At 44.5% G+C, this 19,062-nt stretch overlaps 1 protein-coding gene across 1 annotated transcript in view; it reads left to right on the top strand.

The window, feature by feature from the left end:
• LOC309558207 (3-oxoacyl-[acyl-carrier-protein] reductase FabG-like) overlaps nucleotides 1–19,062 on the top strand; it is a 32,873-nt gene that overhangs the window by 10,009 nt on the left and 3,802 nt on the right. Inside the window, exons 5-7 of the mRNA XM_082261226.1 lie at nucleotides 5,795–5,864; nucleotides 6,907–6,943; nucleotides 13,140–13,203. Coding sequence (XP_082117352.1) covers nucleotides 5,795–5,864; nucleotides 6,907–6,943; nucleotides 13,140–13,203 — 171 coding nt within the window. The remainder of the gene's footprint in view (nucleotides 1–5,794; nucleotides 5,865–6,906; nucleotides 6,944–13,139; nucleotides 13,204–19,062) is intronic.

The following is a 19,062-nucleotide window of genomic DNA, read 5'->3' as shown; positions in this document are numbered from 1 at the left end:
TCCTGAGCAGACTGCAACCTGGTGGAGTTGGGTGGACCAAAACATAATGTCCCAGAGGTGTTCTATTGGATTTGGGTCAGTGATATCAATTCCTTCATCCTCCAGGAACTGGCAGCATACTCTCGCCACATGAGGCCGGGCATTGTCGGGCACCAGGAGGAGCCCAGGACTCACTGCACCAGAGTAGGTTCTGACAATGGGTCCAAGGATTTCATCCCAATTCCTAATGGCAGTCAGGGTGCCATTGTCTAGCCTGTAGAGGTCTGTGCGTCCCTCCACAGATACGCCTCCCCAGACCATCACTGACCCACCACCAAACCAGTCATGCTGAACGATGTTACAGGCAGCATAACGTTCTCCATGGCTTCTCCAGACCCTTCACATCTGTTACATTTGCTCAGGGTGAACCTGCTCTCATCTGTGAAAAGCACAGGGCGCCAGTGGCAGATCGTCCAATTCTGGTGTTCAATGGCAAATTACAATCAAGCTCCACAGTGCCAGGCAGTGAGGACGTCGGGCCCTCAGGCCACCCTCATGAAGTCTGTTTCTGATTGTTTGGTCAGAGACATTCGCACCAGTGTCCTGCTGGAGGTCATTTTGTAGGGCTCTGGCAGTGCTCATCCTGTTCCTCCTTGCACAAAGGAGCAGATACCGGTCCTGCTGATGGGTTACAACAACAGTTGCTACCGGCTTCGGCCCTGTCCAGCTCTCCTAGAGTAACTGCCTGTTTCCTGGGATCTCCTCCATGCTCTTGAGACTGTGCTGGGAGACACAGCAAACCTCCTGGCAGGGGCATAACTACAGGGGTTGCAATTGCAACCAGGCCCCATGCTCCAGGGGGCCTCTGCAGCTCCCCTGTATACCTGGATAGGAGGGGTGGCGGGGGCAGCATGTAGAGAAATCACTGTCCTCCAGGAGGAAAATGGAGGAGATTGGTTCCTCTGTATGCTGCCCCCGCCACTCCTCCTTTTTTTTTTTTTATTGAAATAATCAAAACATGGCACAGAAACATCAACATACAGTCCTCCTATCCAGTTCACTCCTCCTATCCAGTTTACTCTTCCTATCCAGTTCACTTGTGTTCTGTTGTCTCTGGGCCCCTGTGTTCTCCCCTGGTCACCCCCCCCCCCCCCCCCCCACTGTGCTCCCTCCCCTCTCCTGTCGGTTGCTGCAGGGGTTGTGTAACAAGAGAGAACCAGGAAGGGGTTGGGAAATATGTAATTTACCAGCTCCTTCCTTTTCTGAATGGACAGAGTCATAGTCAGTGACATTGTAAAAAAATAAAATAAAATTATAATAAAATTAATCTACCAAAAAATAAAAACTACTGACACCAGGGGTGAACTTCCCGGATCGCAAAGGTCACGCTTGCGACCGGTGTTCCGTGAGAATTACCTACCCTGTGAGAATTACCTACCCCTCGTCACTTCCGGCCAGAAGCATCTGAGCAGCGCAGCAGTGCGCATGCTCAGAGCGCCGGATACCTAATGGCAGAACAGAGGAGCTTACTAGTGCGCATGCGCACTAGTATAAACCGATCACGGTGTACCGTGAAAAAAACCTACCGACGCGGCGCTTACCTAAAACAGCTGTGCTGACATACGAGTCATCCCCGCACCTGTCCCGGTCACTTCCCTGCTCTCGGCAAGTAAATATAAAAGCGGCTTTCGGCTCAGTGATTTATGTTTTCATACAGCCGCCGCCGCTTTTATATTTCCTATCCGAGAGCAGGGAAGTGACCGGGACAGGAGCGGAGATCACTCGTATGTCAGCACAGCTGTTTTAATGTACCCGCTGCATTACATACAGTGCGGAGTACCGGAAGTGACGAGGGGTAGGTTTTTCTCACGGGTAGGTAATTCTCACGGAACACCGGGCCCTGGCATTCCACCACCGTGGGGAGGTCCCAAGATGGCAGGAAGGGGGCCCACTGCAGAACTTGTGAAAGGATCTCACTGCGGGACCGTAATAAAGGGCCCGCAATGAAAGTAAAGGGCCCCAGGATCAGTGGGAAGGGCCCAGGCCAGGGGTCCGGGGGCCCTTTATGTATTCTTGCACCGGGGCCCTGAAGGTTCTAGTTACGCCTCTGCCTCCTGGCAATGGCACGTATTGATGTATCATCCTGGTGGAGTTGGACTGCCTGTGCAACCTCTATAGGGTCCAGATATTTCCTCATGCTACTAGAAGTGACACTGACCCTAGCCAACTGCAAAACTAGTGAAAAACAGTCAGAAAAGATGAATAGGAAAAAAAGTCAGTGGCCACCACCTGTAAAACCTTTCCTGGGGTCGTCTCATTGTTGCCCATCTAGTGCACCTGTTGGTAATTTCATTAACACCAAAGCAGCTGAAACTGATTAACAACCCTCTCTGCTACTTAACTGACCAGATCAATATCCCAGGAATTTAACTGGCTTGATGCTGTACTCTGAATAAAAAGTGTTCCTTTAATTTGTTTGAGCAGTCTATTTTCATTCCTTACAGCCATGCAGTTTGGAAAGTTTACCTTGTATGACAGGGAAAGGAGTACTGCTGGGGAGAAGACAGGGAAAGGACTGCTGCTGGGGAGAAGACAGGGAAAGGACTGCTGCTGGGGAGAAGACGGGGAAAGGACTGCTGCTGGGGAGAAGACGGGGAAAGGACTGCTGCTGGGGAGAAGACGGGGAAAGGACTGCTGCTGGGGAGAAGACGGGGAAAGGAGTACTGCTGGGGAGAAGACGGGTAAAGGAGTACTGCTGGGGAGAAGACGGGTAAAGGAGTACTGCTGGGGAGAAGACAGGGAAAGGAGTACTGCTGGGGAGAAGACAGGGAAAGGAGTACTGCTGGGGAGAAGACAGGGAAAGGAGTACTGCTGGGGAGAAGACAGGGAAAGGAGTACTGCTGGGGAGAAGACAGGGAAAGGAGTACTGCTGGGGAGAAGACAGGGAAAGGAGTGCTGCTGGGGAGAAGACAGGGAAAGGAGTGCTGCTGGGGAGAAGACAGGGAAAGGAGTACTGCTGGGGAGAAGACAGGGAAAGGAGTACTGCTGGGGAGAACACAAGGAAAGGAGTACTGACAGAAGAACACTTGGTAGAAAGTAAAACTTCTACAATTTACAAAGCACCATTATATCAAAGACTGCCAGAGGGTCATGTCAAGCTTTTCAGGATTACATTTATCCGGATTAGAAATCGATCCACGTTAATCCTTCCCATATCCACTTAATCCAACACACCAAACTGATGCCATTAATTAAGATGCCTCGAAGATATTGTAGATTAGCCAAGTCTATTGCTGGAGAGAAAAGAGCAAGGAGACTTAACCCTTTCTATACATGTGGCTGTAGGGATTAAGCAGTGCAGCTGCTTCCACAAGCAATCTGGTGAGACCAAGTGAGAGCTGTCCTTATCCATTGTGAATAGTTACAGTTGGAGTATCCCACTTTTCCCTTCTCCCATCCAAGTTCCAAAATAAACACTAAAAACAAATACCCCTGGACTGTTAATTGTGTGACGAGCCATCGGGAGTATAGAGAGACGTGTGAACTGTTCCCTAAGTGACTTAGTGCTGGTAAGGCCCAACAAGTCATCTTGCAGCAAGCCCTAAAGGAACAGTGCTACATTTAGGGGCATCGTCCGGGATTTCCTCTGAGTTACAGCAGCAGTTGCTACCGTCATTGGCCAAGTATTTGCCCAAGTAACGCTAGGTCTTCTCAAGCAAAGTACTGGAGTGTTAGCGGAGAAAGTAATGTCTGTTCTACAGCGACCAGTAAAAGTGTGCTGCTAAGTCATGGTCACGGCAACGGTTGCTATTGGCAACCAACAGACATCTACCTAGGAAAAAAAATGTCTTTTCAATTAAAGTGCTGGAGTGTCAGTGAAAAAAGTAATGTCTGCTCTACAGTGATCAGTGAAAGTTTGCTTTTAAGTCATGGTCTCTGCTCTCAACTGAAGGCCATGGTTCCAATAGACAGACTCCTCCCCAGACCAGCCTATTTATGTCTTCACCCAGCATTCTTCTCTCTCTGTCAGCTGGCTGCAATTTGTAGTCTGCAGCAGGCTGGCTCCAATGCAAATCTTTGCTCATTGGACCACATATCCCATGATCCATTGCTCTCAGCTGTGGTCTCTGCTTGCTCTGCATTCAAGAGATGATGACACAGCGTCCAGGCTGAGCACTAGAGGGAAACAGGCTCATGGCAGCTGGTGTTACAGAATGCCCCATGATGACACAGGCAAAGTTAGCCAGCATCTGACTACATCTCACTAACCATAGTCACACCCCCCTAAAGTTTGAAGTAAAATGGCCCTTTGTTTAGAAAGTTGGGAGACCCATGCTCTACACCGAAGTCGGCGCTTGAATCCACTCATGTGACCGGACCAGAGCACCCTCAGAATAAGTAATTTTAGACCTCTTTCCTTTCACAGGTAGTTAGAATAGTCATACAATGGGGGTTGGAGTAGGCTCAGGGGTGCACATCGGCGCTGCCGGGCTGGCCCGCATCTCCATGTGAAGGCCGCTGCAGTAGCTGCTCCTTCAGTCTGCGCTGCTCACGGGGGGTGGGGGGAGAAGGTGAGTGCCCGAGCAGCCTGTGTGCCTGGATAGGAGGACCAGCAAGGGCAGTTGCATTTAAAGGAATTGATCTTTCCATATTCCTCCTGCAGGCACTGAATGCTTAATTCTCCTCTTCTCCCTTCTGCAGGCATTCAGTGGCTGTTCAGCCCCTCCAGTGCTCTTTAGCCCCCCTCCAGTGCTCTTTAGCCCCCCCCCTCCTGTGCTCTTTAGCTCCCACAGTGCTTTCCAGCTCCCCCCATGCTCTCTAGCTCCCCCAGTGCTCTCCATCCCCTTGTGCTCTCCAGTCCCCCCTCCCAGTGCTCTCCAGTCCCCCCTCATGCTCTCTGTCCCCCTTCCCCCCCATGCTCTCCGCCCCCCTGGTTTTCCCAGCCTCTCCCCTGAGCTCTCCAATCCGCCTGCAATGCTTTCCAAACCCCCCCCCCCCCCAAATCTCTCCAGCACCCCCCCTGCCCTTTAGCTCCTCCAGTGCTCTCTGCTTCCCCTGTGCTCTCCGGCCCCACTAGTGCTCTTCTAACTTCATGCCTGCAGTCTCTGACTATCTCCTCCTGTATCATGTCTGCAGTCTCTCACCATCTCTTGTATTATGTCTGCAGTCTCTGACCATCTCTTGTATCATGTCCTCAGTCTCTGACTTTCTCCTGTATCATGTCTGCAGTTTCTGATTATCTCCTGTAGCATGTCTGCAGTCTCTGACTATCTCCTGTAGTCTCGAATCTCTTACTTAAACACATTGCTAATAGTATTAGCTATCTGTTTATGCCGAAGGTAGGACTGTGCAGGGGAGGCAGAGAGAGTAAAAGGGGGCACTGTGATTAGAGAGCCGAGGGCAGACCGCAAGGGGCACTGTGATGGGGGATGTGAAATGTGTGCAATAAATATTCTTGAAAACATTACAAATTGTTGTGGGTGTTTACATTTAAAAGCTTGGGGGGGGGGGGGGTGCCAGATATAGGATCCGCCCCAGGTGCCAAATGCTCTAGGTACGCCACTGGGAATAGGTTTTGGCTCAGAGTTTGACTGGAATTCCAAACCAGTAAATCCATGAAGAACACTACAAACTGATACAGAGATGACAAAACAATAATTATCTAAACTGGTATTTGAATATCCATGTGTAAGCCTTCTTCCTTTTACAGTTGGTGTGCCTATGTGAGATGAAGTCAAAAATTTACATTTTAACAGAAGAATGATAAGCCACATGGCGGCCTTTTCAAATCTCCCCATTTTTTTTTTGTTTCCAGTTTCCGGGCGTCCTGGCTTACTGCATGTCCAAGTCGGCGGTGGATCATATGACCAGATGTGCCGCTCTCGGTGAGTAGGAGACAATCTACATTTAAATACCGACCAATTAATTCTCGGTCAAGGAGATAATCCCAAATATGAGCTAAGCTTGTGGCTAGTAGTGTGCAGACTGTGCCTGAAAATTCCCCAAAGATACAAATGGTAGATATTCAGAATTAATTTGCTTTTGCTTTGGAACTGTGTGCAACTTTAGGTATGTTCTGCTCAGAGCAGATAATCCTCTGAATACACTATCCCCTGGACCCCCCCCCTCCCCCACTGTGCTGCCACCCCCCCTCCCCCCCCCCACACACACACACACTGTGCTCCCTCCCCTCTCCTGCCGGCTGCTGCAGGGGATGTGTCACAATAGAGAACCAGGAAGGGGTCAGTAAATATGTAATTTACCAGCTCCTTCCTTTTCTGAATGGACAGAGTCATAGTCAGTGACATTGTAAAAAAATAAAATAAAATGATAAAAAAATATTACAATTAAAATACCGAAAAAGAAAAACTACTGACACCAGTGGGTGAACTTCCAGGATCGCAAAGGTCACACTTGCAACCGGGCCATGGCATTTCACCGCCGTGGGGAGGCCCCAAGATGGCAGGAAGGGGGCCCACTGCAGAACTTGTGAAAGGGTCCCGCTGCAGGACCATAATAGAGGGCCCCACAATGAGAGTAAAAGGCCCCAGGATCAGTGCCAAGAGCCCCAGGCTTGAAGGGAAGGGTCCTGGCCAGGGGTCTGGGGGGCCCTTCATGGTTTCTTGCACCGGGGCCCTGAAGGTTCTAGTTACCCCTCTGTTCCCAGCTCAACTTACCGACCAGCCTGCAAACAATTTAATTATCCTGCCTAAAAGTATACGTTAAAAACAAGGGTTTAGTTTGCATATATGTAATAAAATGTACTGTAACTGAAAGCATCTCCAGGTTACAAACTTTACAAAACAATACAAAAATTAAAAAGCTTACGAAAATTGTGTACAGTGAGAAAAGTGGTTATGGGTGTATATACAAATAATAGAAGTCTTCCATTACTATCACATTCACTGTGTTTTCCTTTTATTCTAGAATTGGCCAGTAAGCAGGTCCGAGTCAATGCCGTTTGGTGAGTAGAATTACTAAAACCTCGCAAATTATTTTTATGTCACGAGATGTTCTATACACATAAAGAAACTCTAGCCAATGGTGGCCATCTCGAAAACCATGTATTGAAGTTCCTTATAACGCACCTAGTATTTTTCAAGCAGACGCCTCAAAATTTCAAGAGCAACACATTTTCCATCTTATCCCAGCTTCATCCCCTGTCCCTCTATCTACACCTCTCTCTACCTTCCTGGCACAACCATGCATCTTCATCAAGCCTCAACAAAGGTCCCTTAGTGCCTCAACACAGGTCCCTTAGTGCATTATGTCATTATTTTATTCTTCATCCAAACTTCCAGATAAAAAGTGCTTGGAGACACACACATATACAGTGTGTGTGTGTGTGTGTGTATGTGTGTGTGTATATATAATATATATATATATAGTGCCTTGCAAAAGTATTCAGCTCCCTTGCACTTTGCAACCTTTTGCCACATTTCAGGCTTGAAACTTAAAGATATAAAACTGTAATTTTTTGTGAAGAATCAACAACAAGTGGGACACAATCATGAAGTGGAATGAAATGTATTGGATATTTCAAACTTTGTTAACAAATAAAAAACTGAAAAATTGGGCGTGCAAAATTATTCAGCCCCTTTACTTTCAGTGCAGCAAACTCTCTCCAGAAGTTCAGTGAGGATCTCTGAATGATCCAATGTTGACCTAAATGACTAATGATGATAAATAGAATCCACCTGTGTGTAATCAAGTCTCCGTATAAATGCACCTGCACTGTGATAGTCTCAGAGGTCCGTTTAAAGCACAGAGAGCATCATGAAGAACAAGGAACACACCAGGCAGGTCCGAGATACTGTTGTGGAGAAGTTTAAAGCTGGATTTGGGTACAAAAAGATTTCTCAAGCTTTAAACATCCCAAGGAGCACTGTGCAAGCGATAATATTGAAATGGAAGGAGTATCAGACCGCTGCAAATCTACGAAGACCTGGCCGTCCCTCTAAACTTTCAGCTCATACAAGGAGAAGACTGATCAGAGATGCAGCCAAGAGGCCCATGATCACTCTGGATGAACTGCAGAGATCTACAGCTGAGATGGGAGACTCTGTCCATAGGACAACAATCAGTCGTATACTGCACAAATCTGGCCTTTATGGAAGAGTGGCAAGAAGAAAGCCATTTCTTAAAGATATCCATAAAAAGTGTTGTTTAAAGTTTGCCACAAGCCACCTGGGAGACACCAAACATGTGGAAGAAGGGGCTCTGGTCAGATGAAACCAAAATCGAACTTTTTGGCAACAATGCAAAACGTTATGTTTGGCGTAAAAGCAACACAGCTCATCACCCTGAACACACCATCCCCACTGTCAAACATGGTGGTGGCAGCATCATGGATTGGGCCTGATTTTCTTCAGCAGGGACAGGGAAGATGGTTAAAATTGATGGGAAGATGGATGGAGCCAAATACAGGACCATTCTGGAAGAAAACCTGATGGAGTCTGCAAAAGACCTGAGACTGGGACAGAGATTTGTCTTCCAACAAGACAATGATCCAAAACATAAAGCAAAATCTACAATGGAATGGTTCACAAATAAACATATCCAGGTGTTAGAATGGCCAAGTCAAAGTCCAGACCTGAATCCAATCAAGAATCTGTGGAAAGAACTGAAAACTGCTGTTCACAAACGCTCTCCATCCAACCTCACTGAGCTCCAGCTATTTTGCAAGGAGGAATGGGCAAAAATTTCAGTCTCTCGATGTGCAAAACTGATAGAGACATACCCCAAGCGATTTTACAGCTGTAATCACAGCAAAAGGTGACGCTACAAAGTATTAACCGAAGGGGGCTAAATAATTTTGCACGCCCAATTTTTCAGTTTTTTATTTGTTAAAAAAGTTTGAAATATCCAATAAATTTCATTCCACTTCATGATTGTGTCCCACTTGTTGTTGATTCTTCACAAAAAATTACAGTTTTATATCTTTATGTTTGAAGCCTGAAATGTGGCAAAAGGTTGCAAAGTTCAAGGGGGTCGAATACTTTCGCAAGGCACTGTGTGTATGTATGTATGTATGTGTGTGTGTGTGTGTGTGTGTGTATGCATGTGTATATATGTGTGTGTGTGTGTATATATATATATATAATATAGTATGGTATCACAAAGCCAAAGAAGATCCCAAGCTTAACCTCCCTGGCGGTCTGATTATGTCAGATTTCTGTGCTAAAAGTGGTACATTGTTTTGCATGGAAATCTGTTTTATATTTTAAAACTCCCCTTCCCCTGCGATCCCCCGCCGTCCCCCAGCCATCCTTCTGCTGTCCTCCAGCCATCCTCCCCCGCCGTCCTCCAGCCATCCTCCCGCTTTGTGCTCGGCCGATGCAGGCACTTGCCTTCCGGTTCCCTTCCCTGTGAGCGTTGCGACGCAGGGGGGTGGAACCGGCGGCAATTTCAAAAAGGTAAATAAACCAAATGAGATGATACAAAGGAGGAGTTCTAGGTCATATGCTGAATGCTGCACCCCGGGGCAATATGAGAATTAGTAACTAAGCACAAGTAATGGAAAAGGAGGGCCGTAGTGCTACCAGAATGAAAAGAAGCTGCCGCCACTGAAGAGAGCTGAAGATAAGCTGCCGAGGAGAGTGAAAAAAAGCTGCAGAGGAGAGTGAAAAGAAGCTGCCGCTGCCAAGGAGAGTGAAAAGAAGCTGCCGCTGCCAAGGAGAGTGAAAAGAAGCTGCCGCTGCCGAGGAGAGTGAAAAGAAGCTGCCGAGGAGAGTGAAAAGAAGCTGCCGAGGAGAGTGAAAAGAAGCTGCCGAGGAGAGTGAAAAAAAAGCTGTCGAGGAGAGTGAAAAGAAGCTGCTGCTGCCAAGGAGAGTAAAAAGAAGCTGCCGCCGCCGAGGAGAGTGAAAAGAAGCTGCCGAGGAGAGTGAAAAGAAGCTGCTGAGGAGAGTGAAAAGAAGCCGCCGCTGCTGCCTGCCTGCCCTTCGATGAGTGAGCCGGAAACGGGGGGGGGGGGGCTACTGGGACTTTTTTTTTCAAAAAATTGGGGGATAACAAGAACCTAAGGCAGTAAGGTAGGGTGTGTGGTCCGGGGAGGGGGGGGGGGGTACAGGGTGGTCCGTCTGATGCCCTCCCACTCCCCGTTACGTGGAGCATCAGCCGCCACTGGTGGGAGTACAGGTTTTGACAGGTATCTGCTCCCCCCCCCCCCCCCAAGGGTGGCAAATGTGGGGGGAGAAAGCAAACAAGCAGAGCTTCCCCTTTTGGATGGAGCTCCACTTTAGGTGAACACATTTCACACATGTCAACCCATGGGCAGATTTTTGGCAAAGGGAAAACAAAAGGAAAGCAAGATTAAGAAAGCAAGGAAAGATAAAGGATCCCCAAGGGGGGGGGGGGGGGGAATAGAAGTCCTGTTATATATAGTATAGGTGGATGTTGACCACAAAATGGTATTCATTCTTCTTCAAAGATCTCCATTCATGTATGTAGAGAAACATTTGTCTTGTGGGATTGTCTCTACCTGACAGAATGATCACAAAACAGAAAGGTCGCTGGATCCATTCACAATGGCCATTGTCTCTATTTCAAGAGCCAAAAGGTCATTGCCTCTATTTTTTAAAAGCAAAATATTTTTTGTGTATTTTAGTTTTTCTCACCTTATGATAAAACAAATATAACAAGGGCTGAAACAAAAAAAACCACAAACCCTTTGCTACGCAATATAGAATATATATATATATATATATATATATATATATATATATATATATTATAATTTTTTTTTTTTAAGGTATTTTGCATAAATGTGTAAATGTGTAAGAGCCTACATTCACTATATCTGATCTCCCCAGGACTCTGCATTCACTATATCTGATCTCCCCAGGACTCTGCATTCACTATATCTGATCTCCCCAGGACTCTGCATTCACTATATCTGATCCCCCAGGACTCTGCATTCACGGTATCTGATCTCCCCAGGACTCTGCATTCACTATATCTGATCTCCCCAGGACTCTGCATTCACTATATCTGATCCCCCCAGGACTCTGCAGTCACTATATCTGATCCCCCCGGGACTCTGCATTTACTATATCTGATCTCCCCAGGACTCTGCATTCACTATATCTGATCTCCCCAGGACTCTGCATTCACTATATATGATCCCCCAGGACTCTGCATTCACTATATCTGATCTCCCAGAGTACACAGAAAACGAAAATACAAATATTTTAGTAAATATAAACTGCTAAATACCTTTTTGTCACCAGCAGTTATAGCAGTCTTGTGACTTCTATCAGTGTCTGGTTATAGCTTGTAGGCAGAGTTTTCCTTTTCCTCTGACTGTCCTATCAGAATACATGACCCCGGACCCTCTGTCTGGACAGTGCTTATTGGCCCTGTACTGATCACATGCACTCTCCCAAGAAAGAAGAAAAAAAAAACACTCTAGCAATACACACCAAACTGAGCATGTGCAGCCTGACTCCTAATGCTCTGTTCGATCACGAGATGGGTTGGAGTCAGTGGAAGAAGGGGAGGATCAGAAAAGACAGGATCAAACAGCCATTTTTTTTGCACAATGCAGAGGATTAACCCCTTAGGTTCCACAGTGAGTAGAACAAGCATGCTTTACTGCATATACAGACTGATTGTACTGTTGTGGGTTTAAGTAACACGATAAGGAGCCTGATCTACAGCATCAGCATAGAATAAAAGTGTCCAAAAGAGGATACATGCCTTGGAAAATATCTTATATTGTATGTGTACCATATGTATTTTAAAATTAATTAAATATATTTTTCAATCGGTGAGTAATATTTGCTTTATGTTGGCTGCAATATTGCCCGGGACACCGTATATCAGAAGGTCGGCCATAGAAGAAAGTCATCATGAAAACGTAATGAACAGTGATGCATATAACTCCTCATGTAAAAGTCACCAAGCAGTCAGACGCATAAGCAGTGCTATAACATTCTGTTTTCCCCCGAAGGGGTACAAGCCAGTAAGTCCACAGTTTTTTAATTGCAATGTCCCCAGTGTGAGATGGCCAATCACCACGAAGTGTATAAAAGGAACCTATGGTGCCTCCACCATACCACGTGACCCCACCCTAGGTATTGCGCACTCACCAGCTGTTGTTATAAATAATGCTTCCAAGTGTCACTCCATACTTAAGCTTCCCAGTCTAGTATATAGATCCTACGGTAGAAGTCAGTTGATGACGAAACGCGTCAGGTGTGAGCACGCGGACACCCTGACAGCCAGCACGCCGAGTGGTTACGTGAGACTTTGGGACTTTCCAGTATACCGAAACAGTATGGTGAGCCTCTGGCATCCCAGCCGGCGCTTGCGGCTGCTCTTGTTTTCATTGGATTACTTGATGTCCTTGTTTTGCTGTCCAATTGTGAGTGCAGTGTGATGGGGAAAGGGTTTTTTAGCGCAATAAAGAGTGTTAAATGCATTGCCCTATGAGCCTTCTGTTCTTTCCCCCCACACACGCTGGCCTCCATCTTCAGCGTGAGTTTAAGCCATTTGATTACAGTGCATATTGGTCTTGGAATAGCTACCACCCAGCATTAAGAATTGCCGTGTAGGATCTATATACTAGACTGGGAAGCTGTCAGGGTGTCCGCGTGCTCACGCCTGACGCGTTTCGTCACCAACTGACTTCTACCGTAGGATCTATATACTAGACTGAGAAGCTTAAGTATGGAGTGACACTTGAAAGCATTATTTATAACAACAGCTGGTGAGTGCGCAATACCTAGGGTGGGGTCACGTGGTATGGTGGAGGCACCTAGGTTCCTTTTCTACACTTCGTGGTGATTGGCCATCTCACACTGAGGACATTGCGATTAAAAAACTGTGGACTTACTGGCTTGTACCCCCTTCGGGGGAAAACAGAATGTTATAGCGCTGCTTATGCGTCTGACTGCTTGGTGACTTTTACATGAGGAGTTATATGCATCACTGTTCATTTTTCATTTATAAGGCAGCAGCTGCATCGTTTACCTATATACGTTTTATGTGAATGGAATTTATATGTTATTTTATAATTTTATCTCTTCCTGAAGGCTGGGTGACTGGGATATATTAGTTGGAGTTCCTTATTGCCTCAGTCCTTTGTTTTGATCATGAAAGCTTCTGGATTGTTCTTCTCTTGCATGCTCCAGCTGACAATGTCTCTTCTTCTCTTCCAGTCCGGGGGTGATTGTAACCGAAGTTCACAAGCGGGCCGGAATGAGTGAAGAGCAGTACCAGGAGGTACGTTGATGGAGGACCTTTCCCCTATGTATTGGCACTTTTCCACTGCAAGTACCGTCTCGGCTCTACTCGGCCCTGCTTTGCCCGGTTAGCTTTTCCACTGCTGGTACCGCATGGTACGGTGTTGGAACGGTTCGGTACGGTTCGGTATGGTTTGCTTTTCCACTAAAGTAGTACTAAAGTTAAGTGGGTGGGATTAAGTGGGTGGGATAACACCGATTCTCTGACCAATCAGTGGCTAGTAGTGACTGCATGCAAAGGATTGTGGGATATGGTACCTCTTGGAACCACAATCGAGGTGGTACTGTTTTTGAGAGCCGTACCGTTCGGTTCCATGTAGTGGAAAAGCGTTGCCGTACCGTACCGTACCGTACCGAACCGTTCCTACACCATACCGTAGCAGTGGAAAAGCACAAAAGCGAGCCGAACCGTTCGGTTCCATGCAGTGGAAAAGCGTCATATGATTACTAACCATTCAAGGAATGAAAGGTTTCACGCCCCTAATGACCAGGCCATTTTTTGCGATTCGGCACTGCGTTATTTTATCTTAAAATTGCGCGGTCGTGCGGCGCTGTACCCAAATACATTTTTTTTTTTTTCACACAGAGATTTATTTTGGTGATATTTGATCCCCTGTGCAATTTATTTTTTTATTTTTTTTGCCTTCTAAACAAAAAAGTGACAATTCTAAAAAACAAAAACAAAAAAAAAACCCAATATTTTTTTTTTACTTTCTGCTATATAACCTTCCCAATAAAAAGAAAAAAAAATGATCAAAATTAAAAAAAAAAAAAAAAAAACACAATATTTTTTACTTTCTGCTATATAACTTTCCCAATAAAAATAAAAAAAGTAATCAAAATAAAAAAAAAAATCTTTTTTACTTTCTGCTATATAACCTTCCCAATAAAAAAATAAAATAATCAAAATTAAAAAAAACAAACAATCTTTTTCACTTTCTGCTATATAACCTTCCCAATAAAAATAAAAAAAAAATAATCAAAATTAAAAAAAAAAAACAATATTTTTTACTTTCTGCTATATAACTTTCCCAATAAAAATAAAAAAAGTAATCAAAATTTAAAAAAAAAAAAACTTTCTGCTATATAACCTTCCCAATAAAAAAAAAAAAATAATCGAAATTAAAAAAAAAAAAACAATCTTTTTCACTTTATGCTATATAACATTCCCCCCCAAAAAATTTAAAAAACAAAATGTTTTAACATTTTAGGCTAATTTGTATTCTACTACATATATTTGGTAAAAAAAAAAAAAAAAATCCCAATAAGAGTATATTGATTGGTTTGCGCAAATGTTATCGCACCTACAAACTAGAGTAAAGATTTAGGTCATTATTTTCTATTTTTACTAGTAATGGCGGCGATCAGCATTTTTTTTTTTTTTCTTTTTAGCGGAACTGCAACATTGCAGCGGACAGATCAAACACCTAACTGACACTTTTGGGGGGACCAGTTACATTACTACAGTAATCAGTGCTAAAAAATATGCTCATCACTGTACTAATGACCCTGGTAGGAAAGGGGTGAACACCAGGGGCGATCAAAGGGTTACATGCGTCCCTAGGGGGTGATTTCTAACTTTTGGGGGGATGGGCAAACTGGATGAACACCGAGACCTGTGTTCCTAAATAGGAGGATCCCTGTGTTCATTACTGACAGAACTGTTCTGTCTCCATGGGGAGCGATCGCGGGTGGTCAGCGGACGTTGCGGCCGTTAGACCTGGCAATTGGCTCCCCTTGTGGCCAAGCAGTGCGTGCGCACGCCCCGACTAGCTGCTCCGCGAAACGACGCACCTGTACGTTGTTTTGCGGGACATGCCGACCTGCCGCAGTATAAGTACGGCAGCTGGTCGGCAAGTGGTTAAGAATCCTTCCATTTTTGGAAATGGATTCATGCTTTGCTGGGGGTTTTTTTTGCCTTCCTCTGGATCAACTGTGGGTATAGAATTGCAAGATTTTTTTTTTTTTTTGTTTCCATCTTATTGGCTGAACTAGTTAGATTTGTCTTTTTTTCGACCAGACTTACTCTGATTATCCACTTCAGCTCTGGAAGGTTTATCCCCCTTCATGATCCGGTTATTTTTTGTGATACAGCACTGCGTTGCTTTTTTTTTATTTTTTTTAATTCTTTTTATTGGAAATTTTTGCAAAGCACTGCGTTGCTTTAACTGACAATTGCACGGTCATGCGATGCATACGTCATGAAAATTTATGTAATTTTTTTCCTCACAAATAGAGCTTTCTTTTGGCGGTATTTGATCACTTCTGTGTTTTTTTTTTTTTTTTTTTTTTCATTAAAAACAAAAAACGACCGACAATTTTGAAAAAAAAAAAAAAAAAAGCAATATTTTTTTACTTTTTGCTATAAATCATATCCAATACAAAAATGTAAAAATCAAATTTCTTCATCAATTTAGGCCAATATGTATTCTGCCACATATTTTTAGTACAGAAATCCCAATAGGCGTATATTGATTGGTTTGCACAAAAACTATACAAAACTATGGGGTAAATTTGTGGAATTTTTTATTTTATTTTTAATTTTTTTGGACTAGCAATCAGCAAATTATACTGACTGATTATACATTAGACTGCAACATTGTGGCGGACAATCGGACACCTAAGTGACACTTTTTTGGGAACCGGTGACACTAATACAGTGATCAGTGCTAAAAAAAAAGCACTGTCACTGTACTAATGACACTGGGTGGAAAGGGGTTAACATCAGGGGGAATTTAAGGGTTAACTGTGTGCCTATGCTGGTGTTTCAGTGTAGTGGGGGGGGAGGTGCTTTTACTAGGGGAAGGCATGGATCAGTGTTTCTGCTCTACAGGAACATAGGATCCATGCCTTCTGTTACTGATAGACCGCCACTCTGCCTGTGTATAGAAGATGTGAGGTTCTATAAGTCCCCAGATCTCTCCTCTAGGCTGGAAAGCCTAAGATAAAAAAAAAAAAATGATTTTGGCTTCCCAGCCATAAAAACGGCAGTGTTCACATCTGCCAGCACAGGAAGTGACGTCACAACGTCGTGCCTGGCCTCCAAAGGTCATAAAGATGACCACGGATTATCTGGTCTACGGTATTCTCTATGGTAAGCAGCCGCCTCCAGCGGATTCAATCTCCAGGTCGCTGATCACACAGGCGAGCCGGTAGAAGCACCAGAGGGTGACTGGAGTGGGGGCATCCACTCCCACCGCCTGTAAAAACAATCAAGCAGCTGAACAGCCGCTATGATTGTTTTTGCATTGCAGGCAATCGCCGGCAGAAAAAAATAAAAGATCTCTGAATAATGCCTGCAAGCGGGCGCACCCATCATCCAGATATCTCCACTTAAAGCCCAGGACATCATATGATGCCCAGTGGTACGGAAGTGGTTAAAGGACATTTAAGCCCCTAAATTTAAAGGAAAGTTGGAGAACAGGAATATGGGAACTGTCATTAAAAATGGGACCCAGATCTATTATCCCATTTTTTAGGACCTGGAACGAACATATAGGTTATAAAACTTTGAATCGGGTGGGCACTATCCCTGCTGATTGTAGTGAACAAAAAGAAAAAAACGAACAGTTAGAAAGTTGATAATGACGATTGAATATGGCAGATCCACCATCCTTTGTGTTTAACCACTTGCCGACCGCTCACCGAGCTGGTACTGCGGCAAAGTGTCTCGTTATCGTCCAGCGATGTAGACCTACGTCGCTGGATCCCGCCCCCTCTTGGCGGCGCGTGCGCGCCGCTGGAGGCTCGCTCCAGCTGTATTCAGACACAGCGGGAGTCGGGCCAGGGGAGGAGAGGTGGTCACCGCCGATCTTCCCCGATCATCGGGGATCGAGTGAGGAGATCCGCCCGCGTGTGTAAACAAAGCGGGCGGATCTCCTATGTGACAGACAGGGACAGATTACAGGATTCAGCATAGCTGAACCTGCGATCTGTGTCTGTGTCACACAACCCCCTCCCCCCACACACGTCAGTAAGCATGAGGCATACATTTAACCCCTTGATCACCAATAAAGTTAACCCCTTCCCTGTCAGTGTCGTAGATCCCTGCTGTTACATGAAAAGCCACATCCCTTAACAGTTAGAAACACGCCCCTAGGGACACACTTAACCCCTCCTTCTCCAATAAAGTTAACCCCTTCCCTGCCAGTGTAATTATTACAGTAACAATGAATATGTATAGCACTGATTACTGTAGTAATGTCACTGGTCCCCCCAATAGTGTCAAAATGTCAGACAAGGGTCCGATCTGTCCGCCGCAATGTCGCAGTCCCACATAAAAAAAAAAAAATTGCAGATCGCCGCCATTACTCGTTAAAATAAAAAACACCAAAAATGACAAAAATCTTTCCCTTTGTTAGTAAACGCGATAACTTTTGCGCAAACCAATCAAAATACGCTTTTTGCAATTTTTTTTTTTTTTTTTACCAAACATATGTAGCATAAAACAAATTGGCCGAAAATGTTAAAAAATTTTGATTTTTAAATTATTTTTTTTGGGGAATGTTATATATCAGAATGTAAAAAATATTTTTTTTTTTCAAAATTGTCGCTCTTCTTTTCAAAAATTAAAAATTGCACAGGTGATCAAATATAACCAAAAGAAAGCTCTATTTGTGGGGAAAAAAGGACATAAATTTAATTTGGGTACAGCGTCGCACGACCGCGCAATTGTCCGTTTTTAAAGTATCGCAGTGCCAAATCGAAAAATATAGCCTGGTCAGGTTTGTTGTAAAAAGCGGTTAAAAATACGCTCATTGAGAAATTTTTTGTCAAAGACATGTAGCTAAATACATTTTGGCCTAAATATATGACAACAATTCAATATATTGGATATTTTTTAACTGTCAAAGTAGAAAATGTCAATTTTTTCGCAAAATTTTCGATGTTTTTTTATTAATATTGCAAAAAATGAAAAGCGCAGAGGTGATCAAATACCACCAAAAGGAAACTCTGTTTGTGGGGAAAAAGGGACGTAAATTTCATTTGGGTACGGCGTTGCATGACCGCGCAATTGTCAGTTAAAGTTGTGCAGTGCCGAGTTGCAAAAAGTGGCCTGGACGTAAAACAGTAAAATCCTCCGCTGGTAAAGTGGTTAAAGAAACTTAGCGGAACTCCGGACAGATATAAGAGATACAAATTAATATAAGAGATACAAATTAATGTAACTCTTCAATCATTTATACATTACTTTTTTACATGTAGTATAACACTCTGGATTTGACCCGGTATCGGCATCTTGTAGCATAGGGACTCAGTCAGTTGTATTGCAGTGCTTGTGGGCTTATAAAGGACATGGTGAGGGCAGTGAGATGAGTTCTTCTATCTTCTGCCCCTCTGCCTTTCATTGGCTAAGGGAGGGACGAGATCTGTAAGTGAAGTTGTGTAAACTCATCCTTGTTTGTTTTTGATTAGAGTAGAGAATCTCTCCAAAGTGATTGAAAATAAGTTGTCAACAAAGTTTGTGTCCCTATTGGAAGATTTCATGTTTCATCTCTCCTGTTGTCTTATCCTTCATCTCTCAGTTCTCCCACCTTGTGTCTTGGCATTGATTTGTCGGCAGCTTCCTTCCTTCATGTCTTGATCTCTCTGCTCCTTCTCTCCTCATGTCTTCAGACTCATCTCTCGGCTCCTTCTCTCCTTGTCACTTGGCATTGATCTCTCAGCGCCTTCTCTCCTCACCTCCCAGCATTGATCTCTCATCTCCTTCTCTCCTCACCTTCTAGCATTGATCTCTCATCTCCTTCTTCTCTCCTCACCTTCTAGCATTGATCTCTCAGCTCCTTCTCTCCTCACCTCCCAGCATTGATCTCTCATCTCCTTCTCTCCTCACCTTCTA

The sequence above is a fragment of the Pelophylax lessonae genome, assembly GCF_965119305.1.
Source record: "Pelophylax lessonae genome assembly, chromosome: 6".
Taxonomy (NCBI): Eukaryota; Metazoa; Chordata; class Amphibia; order Anura; family Ranidae; genus Pelophylax; species Pelophylax lessonae.
Note: the sequence above shows the minus strand (reverse complement) of the source record. Positions and strands in the feature narration are given on the sequence as shown.